A 17,076-nucleotide genomic window follows, 5' to 3' on the forward strand; every position below is an offset into this window, starting at 1 on the left:
CTATTACTACTGAAGAGAATAATTTTATGAAATAATACTGATGAAAAAATCAATATTGATAAAAAATTTAATGTAAAAATTAAAATTAAGTAATATTTTATTTTTATTTTCCTGATTAATGTAATATAAAACTTTTAATAAAATTTATTAAAGTGGTCCATTATATTTTCATTATTTCGCTTATTTCAGTCAACTTGCTATGGTGTAGTTAAAGAGAGGGTATCAAAACGTTTTGAGACTAGCTCTGTTGACAAAAACAACTTTATTTATGTACATGTGTACACAGTCACCTTCAAAGTAGAAGATGACAGTACACAGCAATACAGTGTTGTCAGTGTTCTTGCCACTTCGGGAATATGTCCTGGAAGTCCACTTCTTGAAGCGTGGAAAATACTTTTTGCAGTTCACGCTGGATCTCCACAATGATATTAAAATGTCACCCTAAGCTGAATTTTCAACAGCAGAAAGAGGGCGAAGTCTGCAGGAGCCAAATCTGGAGAGTATGACGCACATGGAAGTGAGGTCATCTTGCAAGAAACTTACGTGTGAAGAGAGAATGGCGACAGGGTACATTGTCATCATGGAGCATCCTTTTTTTCACACACCACAGCTCTGGTCACTTTTTTAAATTCCTTCCTTAGCCATGTTAAAACCTGGCAATAGAACTCACTTTTGACGGTCTGACCACTGACGACAAATTTATGATGCACAATGGTTTTGACATTTTCCAGTGCTCAGCTCATTGAAGGTCTTCCTAATCTTTTGTTATCTTCCAGTGATGTTCTTCTGCTCTTGAAGCACGCATGCCACTCAAAACACCTTGCACAACTAATGGCAGTATTGCCATAAACTTGCTGCATCACGTGTAACAACTTGATGGCAGATTTGCTGAGTTTCACATAAAATTTCACGTAATCACAAAAGTGGTTACTCACATGGTCAAATAGCATGAGCTTTTCTTTCTTTTTCCTATTTAGCCTCCGGTAACTACCGTTTAGATAATTCTTCAGAGGATGAATGAGGATGATATGTATGAGTGTAAATGAAGTGTAGTCTTGTACATTCTCATTTTGACCATTCCTGAGATGTGTGGTTAATTGAAACCCAACCACCAAAGAACACCGGTATCCACGATCTAGTATTCAAATCCGTGTAAAAATAACTGGCTTTACTACGACTTGAACGCTGTAACTCTCGACTTCCAAATCAGCTGATTTGGGAAGACGCGTTAACCACTAGACCAACCCGATGGGTTAAATAGCATGAGCTGCACAGCTACAGATACACACAGTACAATGTTTCTTGGCACACTGACTTATGAAGGTCAGTGCTCTCCCTCTTATTGATAAATCTTAGTTAAGTTATAGAAAACAAAAATTACTGTTTAAGAATGCTTCATAAAATTAATTTTGGTCCTCTGTATACAAATTCAAAAAAAAAAACTTTACTTTGCTGATTATAAGATTGAAGTACTTCTGGTTCAAATAATGAAAATTTCAATAAACTACTCCTGTAATTATAGAGTTAAGAAATAAGAAGTTTATTGGATTGTTTATCAAATCCAGATTTTGGCTCAAGAAAACCCAAAACTGAGTTTTAAAGAAATAGATCTCTGGTATAGTCTACAGAAATATAAGGTACAACATTGTGACTGTAATCAAATTTCACCTTTAAAATATTTTGATTCGACTTAAGAAAATTTTGACATATCTTGGGGTTTCACATCCCCCAGATCCCAAAACCACTATCAGTTCAAAAGTTTATATATATATATATATATATATATATATATATATATATATATATAATTTGTGTTATAAATGTTTTCACAAAATTTCATATTTCCGCTAGGATATCTTGATTGATTTTAGTGTTTATTTTCTGCCCTTCCTATCAATGTCACTCTTAACATTCATAATTGATGCATTTTGGAGTACCTACATTCTCAAAACTACTTTTAATACTTGTACCTGGAGTGATGTTTTTTATCAGGATGTTATTAGATGTTTGTCTTATTAAAAAAAGTCACCCTATGATTTAATGAAATGTTTGTTTGTAGAACCGTCAAATTAGTTGTTCATGTTGTTGTAGTGCCTCATCATGTGAATTAAGGCAAATGAAGGGGTGCTCCTATTAATCTGTTACATAATTTATAAATCTTTCATATATTTATATGAAGTTGCATGTAGCAATACAAAAGTACTACCAACATTATAAGATGGTTATTTTACTGATTTAGTGTTTCTAGAAATAATTTTTTTTTTGTATAGTATGTATGAAAAAAAATAATTTACCAAAGGAATTATTTAAAAACTTTTAGAAGTCCTCTATGTTAAACCAACGTTATTTGGTGGTATTTTTGTGATCTAGCCTTTTCATTTTCTGAATAATTTTTCATCTCATGATTTCTTAGATGACTGTTCTTTTGGATGAAATTTTATCATTGCAAAATTATCAAGATGGCGTGAGACTACTGGCATAAGGGTGTTAGAATAACTGTGCCTAAATGCAGCTTCCTGTATTCAGAACTTTAGCATTGCCACTGGATCATTAATGTCTTTAAATAAATTTCTTGTTAGTGTGATCAATTATATTTTTATTTATATGTAATTTATAACAGATTTATATACATTTAATTTATTTTAAAGTTATATTATTAGTAACTTAGTTCATATTGTTGAGGTTAATAATGATGTGCATGTACAATATTTATATTTTAAGAAGTATTTTATTTACATTCACATTTTAAGTTACATCTTTAACAGAACTGAATTAACTTTAAATACATCTTTAACTGAATATAATTAACTAACAATAGTATTATAAAGACAAAATATATATTATAAAACAGCTGTTGAACTCAACTAGATTAACATATTTATATGCATTACATAGGTAAGAAGAAAAGTTATATAGTTTGTTTACCATTAATAAGGAGGACATGAAACTAAACAAAGGACTCCCCCTACCATCCTACCAAGTACCAACAGCCTCCTTTGGAGAAAAATGAGCGGGTAGAGGTCAGGGTAATCTATTGTCCTTTGGGTGAGAAATTGCCCCAAAAGGTGGAGGAACTAAATAAAGTATCCCATGTAAAACCATTGAATTAAAGGTCCACTCGATATTCCCAATCAAGGGTGGTGATGTTCACTTTGAAATAAAATTATGATTTCCAACATGGTTGCTGAGCAGACAAGCCACAAGCAGAATAGAAGAATATTACCAAAATCATATGGATGCATTAGCAACTTCACTTTCTACTAATTTTTTCACAAATCTTTTTTTAATTCACCTCCCTAGGGATACATTAGATCAAAATATTTTGATGTAGATTATTTTCTCTTCTAATATTATTATATTCATTTTGAAGGAGATGGCTCTCTTCCTTTCTTCTGACATTTTGGTTCCCCTTTTGGCTAAGTAACACGTTTCCTTGGTAATGTTGTTTTAGTGGATAAAGATCCACCACTAAAACATCATGTTTTCTTGAGTATGTTCGAACCAGTTTATCTTTGTTTTTCTTCTGTTCATGAAGTCAAAACTCTGTTTTATTCATCCTTTGGATGTGGCAATAGAAATTGATTATTCTTTTGTTCATTGTGTTGAACAGTTTTTCAATTTTCCCATACAGTTCTTTGTTTGGTATCAGTTTTGTTTAATTGTTTTGGAATTTCAGCCTGAGGATTTTTCTGATAAATTTTTTCTTTTTTTCATTTTGCCGTTTGTCCATTGCCATTTAGTATTAGCATTTCTGATATGTACAGAGCTTCTAGTTTTATTACTGTTCTAAGCATCTTTTATTTATCACAAAATATTTTTTTATGCACCTTATATGATATAAATACTAATTTACATTTTGTGAGCATCAGGATGCTCAGCATCCTGCTGAGCACTAGATGTGCTTCAACCCAAATCTGGACTAAAAATCTTTGCTTAGAACAGCCTACACAGAAAGTGGTAAGGATTTTCCATGGAGATTTTACAATGGAATGTAAAATAAACAAAGAAAAAAATTTATACAGATTTTATAAAACACCAGATTAACTTAAAATAACCAGTTACTAAGTTTGAAATTATTCTAATTAAATACTGAGTAGTTAATTTTTAGATTAAATAAAATCACGTTAGAAGCTGTTTATTAAAAAAAATTATTTACAGTGAATATTGATTTCTTACTAACAAAGTTTTTCCTTACTTTGAACCGTTCGTACTTTGTAGTTATAAGTCTGTTTGTAATAAGCAACTATAATACACTTTGGTTATTGTCTTTAAATAATTTATTGTAAGCAAATTAACCTTTGCGGTTAAACTATAAATAATGACTTTTATTTGTTTCAGAAATAGGTGCATTCTAGCTACTCAAATTTTAGAAAATAACTGCTACATATATATATATATATAGCATATGTATGGTTATATATTATTATTATTCCTAATAATGTGTATGTTGCAATCTGTTCAACTAGTGAGCAATAAGCAACCTCCTATGGCCCAAAACATGATGATGATATGTATGACATGTAAATGAGGTGTAATCTTGTACACTCAGGCTGATCATTCCTGAGATGTGTGGTAACTGAACCCCAGCCACCAAAGTGCTGGCCTCCATGGCGTCTCGACCTTTCATCCGGAGGTCCTGGGTTTGAATCCCCTGTCAGGCATGGCATTTTCACACACGCTACAAATCATTCATCTCATTCATTGAATAATGCCTAACAGTGGATCCGAGGTTAAAAAAAAAAAAATACACGAAAGTACACCATATCCACTGTCTGGCATTCAGATCCATATAAAAGAAACCACCTTTTACTAGGATTTAAACTTCGGAACCTTTGATTTTGAAAATCAGCTGTTAAATAAGTGATTTTCAATTATGAGTTTACCACTAGATTTGTCCAGTGGTCTATAATGTATGATTATATATTATGTATTTGTTTTTTTTATTCAAAAATGATAAAATATAAATAATGTTATTTTTTATATATAGAATATTTTGTAAACTTGAGATATAGACTTCAGTACTATTTTGTAATTTGTAGTAAATATTAGATAAAATTATTAAATTCTGAGAAAGGGAAAATTTTCATATGATTCTGCAATGCTCACATGTAGTTAAATGAATATACAGATTTTATGTTGGGTAATTAATGTTGCACAATTATAATGCAAAATATAATAACTGGTTACTGCAAGAGTGAGGATAACAATGCATAAATTTCTTTATAATAGTAATTAGTGAGTGTATTGTCACCTGCAATAGATACACAAACATCTGTATCCTGAGCCCACAAAGAAAACATTTGTTTACTGTGAATTTTCAATACTAAATTTCCTTTCTTGATTGTGAATTATATGTTAATTTATGTAATGTTTATATATATATCAACAGATTGATTTTGAAATCTAAAGGAAATTATAATTTATTGCATATAGCATATTTATAGGACCTAGGATCCAATTTCCAATTTGCATTTCCACTATCATTTAGAATGTTAGTGACTGTGTATTTTTAAAAATGAACTTAATTATTATTTTTTTAAGTTAGCAGGGTAAAATAGCAGTGATTTTGAAATTGTATATTTGAAAGGTAATTTAACGCAATATCATAATAAGGTATTGTGTAAAATAGAATAACATAAAGTGTAAGTGTAAACATAACACATTTTGATCTGACACATACAAACACACCCCCCCCCTCTAACACACACACTTAAAATCTTACATCTGCTTCTAACCTTGATTTTTTTCCTGGCTCAGGAATAGATTTAAAAAATTCAACAAAAATCGAATATTTAAATGAATGTTATTTTATCTTTCTCATTTTTATATTTTCAACTTGAGCCTTTTTTACATTGAAAGTAATCGCTCATTTATAAGTACATTGATAATTTTCACTACAAAATAATTCATTATCTACAGTATCAATAGCAGGAGATCATTAGTCTTCAACATCTGTAGTTTGCTTTGGTTTTGATTTCTTTTTTTTCCCTGATTTCTTTTTTCTTTCCTTGCTTTTACTTTTACTCCTTTCTTTGCTTTTACTTTTACTCCTTTCTCGACTTTTACTTTTACTCCTTTCTCGACTTTTACTTTTTTTTCTATCTCTGCTTTTACTTTTATTTCTGTTACTACTCTTTTTCCTTTCCCTACTTTTACTTTTTTTTCTTTCTTTAGTTTTAGATCGACTTTTAGGAATACCAGGAATATTTTTAATTGTCCTTTTTCTACTTCTTCTTTTTTTAGATTGTTTTTCACTTGTATTACCTTGACCTGATGTAGCTGCCCGTGTACTGGGATCTTCTCTTATGAATGCTTCATACATAAATTCACCACAAGTTTCTCCCATACAGAATTCTTCATGACATTCTGTACATGAAACTACTCTTGTTTCCATCACCCCTGATCTACTTTTCATCCTTCGAATAAATTCTGTAGTACTTACTCGTTTTTCACGTTCTTCAGTTTGTAAACGTAATTTTCCTAGTTCAACTAATCTGAAACATAAAATATTTTTCATAGATTTCATTCATTTTTTTATAATATTCTTTTCAGCTTTTCTAAATATTATGTGCAAATTATATGCAAGTTATGATTTACATCTATGTATTTAAAAGTTAATAACAGTTATCCAACGAATCAAATAAAGCATTATAAATTTTAATTTTGAAATTAGGATACTACTTAAGAAAATCTTAATGACATTTATTTTAAAGGAGAAATAATGCATGAAATTTATTTTTTTAGAAGGTATTCCCAAGGTCATTTCAGGTTTTTTTTTTTTTTAATGAATGTTTTATAAGTGCTAGAGAGCTTAACTTTATCCAGAAGGCACTTCAGCCAATGGTTTGACTCCTTTGCTACTCCAGTTAAGAAACAAGAGACCTTGGACAGTCACAACGGATTGCTGTCTCAAACGTTCCAATGAATAAGTAGCTGTCCTGCCACTTTAGAAGATGATGTCAATGTAACTAGAGTGGTGACTGACACAATTCCCAAGGCACTCAGGAATTGAGAAACACTCTGTAAAATAAGAAGAAAAGACAAAGGAGGACAGTCAAACCACTGTTATTGGAGTAATTTATTAGTTGCCCAGAATCCTGTACATACATAGCCTGCAATTCAATATTGATAAATAAAAGGAAATTTATTGTAAAAATTAAACTTTTTTTAATAACTATGTAAAATATTTTCTGTAAAAGTCAATGTCTAAAACTTTAAAATGGAATTCTTTAAAATGAGTATGATAAAGATGTGGATTTACAACATTAAATCACAATTACATTCATGTAACTTAAATTTGTCTCTTTTTAAACATTTTAGGAATACTTTATATATATGAATATCTTATATCTATATGAATACCTTATGTAAATAGAATTTGTAAGATAAAAAATTCAGTTTTAAAATATCCAAATAAGAGATATGCTTTTTGACTTGACTTGAATAAGGCAGACTTATGTAGAAACTACCTTTACAAATAAAGAAAGGTAATATTCCCCTTAATGAGACTTGTAGACTGATTATGAACTGCATAAATCCATACAAAATTTGAAAATTTCAGCAGCAGGATTAATACCAGCAAACATCTGACAAAGAGCTGTAGAGTAAACATAAAGGTTTCAAATAGGTATTTGATGAATGGTTTTCATTTTGTTTGGTGTCCAAAAGATAGTCAAGTGATTAATGTCCAGAAGGCATAATCCCAATGAACAACAACCTAATGAAATGATACATGAAAGATCCAGATGTTGGGAATTAAAAATGCAGAGAATTTTAAGATATATAAAACCTTCAGAGGTATAATCTATGCCTCGATAAATGTTCATTAGAAGAATTAAGGGAACAGACAAGGCAGTTAATATGGCTCATTGTTTGAATAAAATTCTGTTAAGAAGAAATAAATGTCTAGATATAAAAAAAAATTGAATTTGCCTTGTAATTCCTAACTGTGATATTGCTTAAATATAAAATACTAATTGTTTACCCGATGAGCTTTCTTTTACCAAAACAGGATCTTATAAACTAAACTTACTACTGTACATTACCGTGAAAAAAATTCATCTTCAGTTTTATTTTTTGGCTTTAGTGTTGTGAGCATTTTCCATGGAATATTAACTGAACTTAAATCTTCTAATCTTACACCTCGCATTTCAGGTGGAACTGGATCAGCAAATTGGTATTCTTTTGGAGGTTTCAATTCACGTTTAGGAGTACGAAAGTTAAAGTCTTTTTCCTTTATTTTAATTTCTTCAGGTTTTATCTAAATAACAGAAAAATTTTTATAAAAAAATGTTAAATTTATATGTATGTAGACCTTACATATAGAAAGTATTTCTTTTATCTTTCTGCTACAGAAAATAGGTTATCAAATGTATGCTTGACAGAAGTCCAAAGCTAATTCACTATAAGAATTTATATAACCTGTTTTGCAACAGGAAATACCATCAGTTGGGGCTTTCTATGGCTTTCACTTTACATATATTTTCTAGTGGTTTATGTTGTAATTTGAAATCAGTTTTATCAGTCCTCAGTAAAGTAACTTCCACTGTACATATTATTTAATCACACATATTAAGTTTTATAGTATGTTGAATAGACTTCCAGTTTTATACTGTTAAACTAATTACTTGATGTCACTGATAGCTTCTGGAATTAAATGATTTATGAATGTATTCTGGTGAATATCATGAAATGTTTTATACTAGAAGGATGATGTTTGCTTTTGTGAACTGTCTCTAATTCTGGAGAACAAGAAACTAATATATTTGCAATTTATTAATTAATACATTAGTTATTGATGTTATGTTTTTTTTTACAAGCATAAAGGATAATTTAAAAAAAGAAGAACAAATCTTTTGATTAATGAATAATAAAATTTCAGATAATAATTTAAGTCTTCATTCCTTTCTCAAGTTTTTGTTTACCACCAATATAATCTAACAGCCTTGGGGTTGTAGTAAATTCTTCTGTTGCCACAATCAACACTGTGTAGATGTGCATGTCTCTTGGCATTTAATTAACAGCATTAACTAATGGAATGTTGCCTATGTACTGGAAAAAATTGATCTAAACATTACATACATAATTACCTGAATAACATAATTTTGTTTTGGAAAAATAAAATAATATCAATACAGAACAAAATCAATTCTGACAAAAAAGCATATCTCAAATGTATTTAAAAGTACGGCTTTAATAGTAGGGTTGTAAATTGTTCTATAATTTATATAAAAATGTTATAAAATAAAAATAGCCCACTCCTCATCATAAGAAAACCATCTTGTTATTTTAATAAAAATTTCAATTTAAAATCTGAGCAGCAGATGTATTGCTGTGCTTAAAATACATGTGTATGAACACATGTATTTTAAACTGTAATTAAACGTTTTATGTTATCTCAAGCTTAAATGAATTAATAAGGAACATAAACTGTGGATCTTATTCCATATTGCCTATTTACTAACATTTTTTGGTGACCCCGACGTAATATTTTTAAATGTTCAGTTTTATAATCAGTGAAAATTAAACGTGATTATTGTAAATAAAAGTCTTTTAAAATTAATTAATCCTGCTAAGTGAATTAATTAAACAATATTTTAAGTGTAAACGAGTTCAGTGAAAGAGCGATTACTAAACGAAAGTTTCATTGTATGCAGCGAAACCTCATATTATGGAGTAATTTACAAATATTTTGTGACAAACTTTTGACTGTGAGTATTGTACATTATATTATTAAACATTTTAACACCATAAACTTTAATGATCTACCAATTTAAACTGGCAATTGTGCATATGAGATCAGCTGAAACCATCTGTATCAACTTTTAATACGCACGCATGAGATCGCCGTTTCAACACTTTACATGAGTGTCTTCCTGATTGGTCTGTGTCTTTTAGCGTCAACCGTTTTCCTCGTTGGGATTCAGCTATCATCTTTCCACAACGTATCCTTTGTACTTTAGCTTTTAGTATTGTTAATAAACAGTTACACATTAGCTTGTGGATCGAACATTAATAAAAATAAACAATTTAATGATGTTTATGTTTTGTAATTTGCCTTAACTTGTATTCATTTTGCGTATTTTTTTTTTATATCTTTACTATAACTTGTTAAACATAAGTAAATGTTCAGTTTCATTTTGTTAGAATTTAACTTAAAGGTTATGGTCGAATCTTGTAGTTATTACAGGCTATGGTGAATTTATTTTGCAGTATCGTAGGGCTTATCATATGTGTAGTTTTAGAGTAGGTTATTTTGGCGAGTCATTTCCTTATCAACTATCTTGGTTCCAGTCTGGCTTACAGCTGCGTCATAATAATATTATCAGCGCATTTCTATCACGCATTAATTATTCTTAGTTAGTTTTAAATTTTATCTTGTTTACTAAACGTCTTGTCTATCAAATTAGAGTTCTTGTATTTTTCTCTTTATTCTGATAACCAATATTATTCATTATTTTAATATTCCACTATTTAAAGTTAGTTTGCCTATGTGTCTGACTTTATCCAATTATTGATTAATTATTTGACTAATTTAAACATTATTAAGATTATTTTAGTATATATATAAAATTTACCATTGATTCTGTTTGAGTCACGTTATATAACTGTGTCACATGTTAACATCATCAGTTTAAATAGTTATAATTGTTCTCCCAGCACTCGTTTAATAATTTATACGTGCAATAGTTTTCATACAGTTCACAATGGTTTTAGATGATGAACATCCCAGTAATTCTAATAACAAACTTACTGAGTTATGACGTAAACGCGGTTACATTAAGGGCAGGCTAACCCGCATTAAAATTTTATTTATAAACTCATTTGATTCCAAAATTAACAATCCCTTAGATTTAAAAACCCGTTTAAGAAGACTTGAAGAATGTTGGTCCGAATTTGACTGCGTTCAATCAGAAATTAGGGCAATCTGCACGGACGCTGAATACGAAACTGAAAAAAACTTTGAAGATAATTACTACGAAATCGAATCTAAAATCAACAACATCCTTGCAAATCAATCCTCATACTTTCCTCCTCGCCCATCTCCTTCTACTACTGAACAATCGAAAATGGCTATCAGTATTAAATTCACTGAAATTTCCTTGCTTTCATTGCCAAGAAAATATGAAGACTGTATTTACTTTCACGACGTTTTCGAGTCTATGATTCGTAATTCCTCAAATTTAACAAATATTCAAAAATGTTATTATCTAACTCTTGCTTAAAAGCCGAAGTTTTAAACACTATTAAGGAAATAAAGGTTTCTGCCAGTAATTATGAATCAGCTTGGACACTTCTTAAGCAGCGATTTAAAAATACTAGATTAATAATAAAAGCTCATATACAAGGGATATTAACTTTCAAACGACTTGACAAACCTCAGTCTAGCGCACTAAAAACTTATACAATACTATTAATAACCATTTGACTGCCTTAAAAAATTTAGGTGAACAAATCGATCAATGGAGTACACTTTTAGTATTTTTAATTACAAATAAATTAGACCCCGAAACTAGAGATCTTTGGAAGGCGTATCATGTTAAGAATATACTAAGCGATAATGATGACAAAGATAATAAGTCTTCTGACTGCGAATCCAAACCGTATTCTTTTGAAAATTTAATGCAATTCTTATATAAACAAACAATGATCCAAGAAGTCCGGGAAGAAAATCGAACAATGAACACCAAAGACCCGTCTTATAAAAATTCCCAGTCTAAACTGCATCTTAATCGAAATGTAAATAATATTTCATGTCATGTTAGCAACACCAATGTTTCCAAATGTAAATATGCAATCTGTAATGACAATCATACAACTTTTACCTGTAAACAGCTCACTAATCTTAACTCGTCTCAAGATATTTAAAGGTTCGTGAACTTAAGCTATGTATAAATTGTCTAAAGTCAGGACACACGACTGCAATGTAAGAGTCCTCATTGTTGCAAACTTTGCAATAAGCGTCATCACAGTACTCTTCACATTGAAAAAACTTATCATGCTTCAACAAATCAGTTACCTAAGACTGATGTTAAAGAGTCTTCCACTCTGCAACAGTCTGTATCACCCGTTTCTAATAGTAGTGATGAAGTTATTTTTGCTACCGCCATTATCCTTATTAAGGACTCTCAGGGCGTTGCTTACTCTTGTCGCGAACTTTTATACAGGGGTAGTCTATCAAATTTTATTAGTCAATCACTAGTTTCAACTTTAGGTCTCAAACAATGTAAAACCCTTGCATCAGTCACTGGAATCGGAAATACGGGAATGTCAACAAATGTCTTTGTAAACGCTGCAATTAAATCAAGATTAAAGATTACAAGGAAGATATATCTCTGTTGGTTTTAAGGAAAATTGTTAACGATTTGCCGACTTCCTCCTTCAACTTAAACATAACTAATGACATTCAGTTAGCTGATGACGGGTTCTTTCAATCTAAACGAATCAACGTACTTCTGGGTGCAAGCATGTTTTTCGATATTCTGAGAGACAGCCAATTAAAACTAGGAAAGGATTTACCTACATTACAAAATTCAGTTTTTGGCTGGATCGCGAGTGGTAAGATTGCGTCCAACCATGCATCACAGAAAGCGTCTCTGGCTCTTACCACGACTTGTAATACTTCAGATGAGAACTTGCATGATCTTCTTTCTTCATTCTGGAAAACTGAAGAGATTTCAAATAACGATAACAAATCCCTTACCGAACAAGTATGTGAGCAATACTATATATCAAACGTAAAACGCCAGTCAGACGGAAAGTTCGTTGTAAAATTACCTTTTTCAGATGATCCCACGAAATCATTAGGAAGGTCCAAGGAATATTCCATTAAACGATTTTATTCTCTGGAGCGCAAGCTAACCGAGATAATGACATGAAAATGAGTTATGATGAATTTTTAAACGAATATCTCGAAAATGATGAGATGGAACCTGTTACAGAAGAAAGGGAGCCAGAGACCACTTATTACTTACTTCATCATCCGATCATCAAGGAATCCAGCTCCACGACTCGATTACGCGTTGTTTTTAACGTATGAGCTAAGACTTCTAACAATAATTCTTTAAACGATGTCTTAATGACAGGTTTAACTATACAGCGGGACTTTCGCACTCACTCCCATTCATTTACTGCAGATATTAAACAAATGTACCGTAAAATATTAATTGATGAAAGTCAACGAGATTTTCAACGAATTGTATGGCGTAATGATGTAACTAACAAAATTGACACGTACAGATTGAAAACAGTTACCTATGGCACTGCTTAAGTTCCATTTTTAGCGATTCGTTGTTTGTTTCACTTAGCAGAAGAAAGGAAGGACTTGTATCCCAAAGCATCTAAATCTATAAGACGAGACTTTTACGTTGATGATGTCTTAACTGGAGGAGATTCTGTTTACGAATTAATTGAAATACAATCTGAGTTAATTGATCTGCTAAACAATGGAGGTTTTCAACTTCACAAATGGTGTTCAAATCATCCATCTATTTTGAAAAATATCCCAAAAGAACATCCGGAATCAGGATTCGTCATAGAAGACTCAGAAAGCAAAGCAATATATTGATATTCCCAGAGTCTTAATGTTTCGATTTAAAGTAAACCTACGGGCTCCTCCAAATGTCGTCACTAAGTGTGTTATTTTGTCATTTATATCTCGATTATTTGATCCACTTGGTATAATATTAACGATAGTAATTGCTGCTAAGCTTCTAATGCAAGAAATGTGGCTCATAAAGAACCTAGGATGGGATCAACAAGTTCCTGGTGCTTTGCAGCTAAAATGGAATGAATATAGGGAATCACTGTGGATCCTAAATCAACTGACCATCAATAGACGAATATCGATTGGAAACTGATCAAGCATTCGAAATACATGGATTTTTCTATGCGTCAGAAAGAGCTTACGGAGCCTGCCTGTATATGAGAACTGTAGCAGAAAATTGTGAAGTAAACGTGATGTTGATATGCACCAAGCTCCACTAAAATTAACATTGTTATCTCGTCTAGAACTCTGTGGAGCGCTAATATTGGCTCAATTACTTCAAAAAAAAACACTTAAAGCCTTAGATTTACTCAATATTAACGTCACTCTGTGGACTGATTTTACCATAGTACTTCACTGGTTAAATTCTCCTCCTAAAACCTGGCAAAAATATATCTGTAATCGAGTGTCTAAAATTCAAGAATTAACACCTAACTGTACATGGAAACACGTAAACTCACAGGATAATCCAGCTGATCCCATTTCTTGTTCTCTGTCACCTGAATTGCTCTTAAACTGTAATCTCTGGTGGAAAGGACCTCAGTGGTTATCAAAAAGTCAAATGACTGGCCTCAATCAATTTCGAAAGACAAAAGACCAGCACAATCCAATTATCAACTATAACATACTTTGAATTAATCGACAGATTTTCTAGCTGGATTAAACTATTGCAGATTACAGCTCTCTGCCAACGTTTAAGTAAAAATTGCAAAACCCCTGATAACAAATTTACCGGACATTTAACCTGTCAAGATTTATCTGAAACTGAAACTACATGGATTAAACAAACACAGCAAGATTTTGTTGAAGATTTTTATAAAAACAACAAGGAAGTAACTAACAGACTTAAATCACTGGCTCCCTTCATTGATTAAAGGGTAATAATCAGAGAAGGAGGCAGGTTAAAACATGCAGCAGTTTCACCTAATCACAAGCATCCTATACTCCTACCATCAGACCATCGCGTGACCAAATTGATAACGTTACAGGCTCACCTTAATATTTTACATACTGGTCCTCAAGCATTCCTTGCAAATGTAAGAACAAAGTTTTGGCCAATAAATGTAAAGGTTTTAACACGTAATGTTGTCAAAAATTGTTTCAAATGTAGAACTGCACCGAAAACTGAACAACATCTTATGGAAGACTTACCTTCCCACAGAGTACAACCATCTCAACCATTTGAGAATAGTGGAGTGGACTTCTCTAGACCCTTCCTTTACAGAAGAAATTATTAATGGAAGTCTCTTTACCAAACAAGGCGTACATTGCTCTGTTCATTTGCATGGCTACTAAGGCTATCCACTTAGAACTGGTTCCAGACCTTACAACCAGGAAAATTATTAGCCATTGAAAGGATGGTATTTAGGCAAGGCGTTATGAAAAACCTTTATTGTGATAATGGAACCAATTTTGTTGGAAGCAAAAAATGAACTGAAAGAATTGCAATAACTATTCGCATCAAATACTCACTTACATCAATTGAATTTGTTTTGTACGATGTTTTACGATGAATTAGAAACTTTATTAGTTAAAGTAGAAGCATGTGTTAACTCAAGGCCTCTTTCCTCTTCCTCTTTCCAGCGATTCTAATGATCTATATTTATTAACACCTGCTCATTTCCTTGTTGGTAAACCTCTATGCCCTTTTCCAGTACCAGATTACACTCCACTCAATACTAATAGATTAAATTGGCAGCGTACAAAACAAATGTATCAAAATTTTTGGAAATGTTGGTCAAATGAGTATTTGTCTACCCTTCAATAACGCCATAAATGGGTCAAGGACTATCCATCACCAAAGCCAGGTGCGTTAGTACTCATTAAAGAAGACGTTAGGCAACCTCTTCATTGGGAGTTGGGCCGCATCATTAATTTGCACGAGGGGGCTGATGGCAAGGCTCGCATTGCCACAGTGAAAACTTCTGAAGGATAATAAAACGACCTCTAGTCAAACTTTGCCAATTTCCTGATGTATCTTAAAGCCTGCGTCTTCAACGGGGACAGCATGTTAACGTTTTGAATGCAATATTTAATAAAATGTAATTTAGTCAGTAGTTTGTCAAATAATATAGTTTAGTTATTAGTCTTATGTATTAATTGGTGGGGAGACTCTCCCTCTCATTATCAGTCAGTCGACTAATGACAGCGGCTCAACACAGATGTGTGTAAACTGTAAACTTAGTATTAATACTTATACTTAAACAAATGTATTTTAAAAGTAACCTAAACAGATTGTAATTAAACTTAACACATGTATTTTAAACTGTAATTAAACATTTTATGTTATATCAAGCTTAAATAAATTAATAAGGAACTTAAATTGTGGATCTTATTCCATATTGTCTATTTACTAACAAATCATGATCAAAAAACTTTTTTATTGTATTCATAAATGTTTTATTTAGCTATACTTGTACATAATTACACATTATGGAAATTCTTAAATGTCTAATTTACTAATGTTTGTTGAAATGACACATACTTACAACAAAAGAATGATCTGACAGCCCATTCTTATATTTTGGTAACTCATGACATTTTGAAGAATCTTCAACATTTATTTTAAACAGAAGTACACAAGTAATAATAAATACTTAATAATGATGATAAACTTTGTATCTTATCAAGATGTTTCAATGTAAAACAATATGATTTTATTTTATAAATAAAATCAATTAAGAACTATAAGCACTTGAAATAACATTTATTATTATTAGTGCAGTATTATTATTATTATTATTATTATTATTGTAAGTGATATTAAATAAAAAATGTTCAGGTAAGCAATAAATTTGTTTGAAAAGCACATCACAGTAATTTTGTCAATGTTTAAAGCTACAAAGTTACCAGCTGTTAATGAATATTATCCATTAAATCTGTAATGAATTCTTATTTATATTTTAAATTTAGTTAAACAAAGAAAATCTGATGTATTCTTTATTTATTTTAAAATCACAGCTTTGTTTGAGGCATTTCCAATGTTAGTAATTTTGGTAAGCAGTAAGTTAATAAACATTACAGATAATTATATGTAATGTCTTGATAAGCAGTAGATAGTTTAAAACCACAAAGTGTAAATATAATGATACCTGCGGTATTTCATTGTTAAATAATTTGTTGAATGTAGTACATTGAATAATGATAATTAATTTGGTAATTATTACCTTTTCTGGTCGAATTTTGAATTCAGGAACTTTTTCTAATAGTCTTCTCAATTCTTCTTTTGTATTTGCTGTTGCCTTTCGAAGGTCAAGTACTGGTGCTGCTTCTTTCTTTTTTGATAGAAAATCATCCAATTTTATTGCCAT

The 17,076-nt window shown here is 31.0% G+C and overlaps 1 protein-coding gene across 1 annotated transcript; it reads right to left on the bottom strand.

Moving 5' to 3' along the window:
• Positions 1 to 5,938: 5,938 nt before the first annotated feature.
• Positions 5,939 to 17,076, bottom strand: LOC142326951 (uncharacterized). The gene is made up of 3 exons (XM_075369682.1): positions 16,933 to 17,076; positions 8,046 to 8,260; positions 5,939 to 6,494 (listed from the first exon to the last, which is right to left on the bottom strand). The coding sequence occupies exons 1-3, from the start codon at positions 17,074 to 17,076 to the stop codon at positions 5,939 to 5,941; spliced, it is 915 nt and encodes a 304-aa protein (XP_075225797.1).

The sequence above is a fragment of the Lycorma delicatula genome, chromosome 6 (genome assembly GCF_047948215.1).
Source record: "Lycorma delicatula isolate Av1 chromosome 6, ASM4794821v1, whole genome shotgun sequence".
NCBI lineage: Eukaryota > Metazoa > Arthropoda > Insecta > Hemiptera > Fulgoridae > Lycorma > Lycorma delicatula.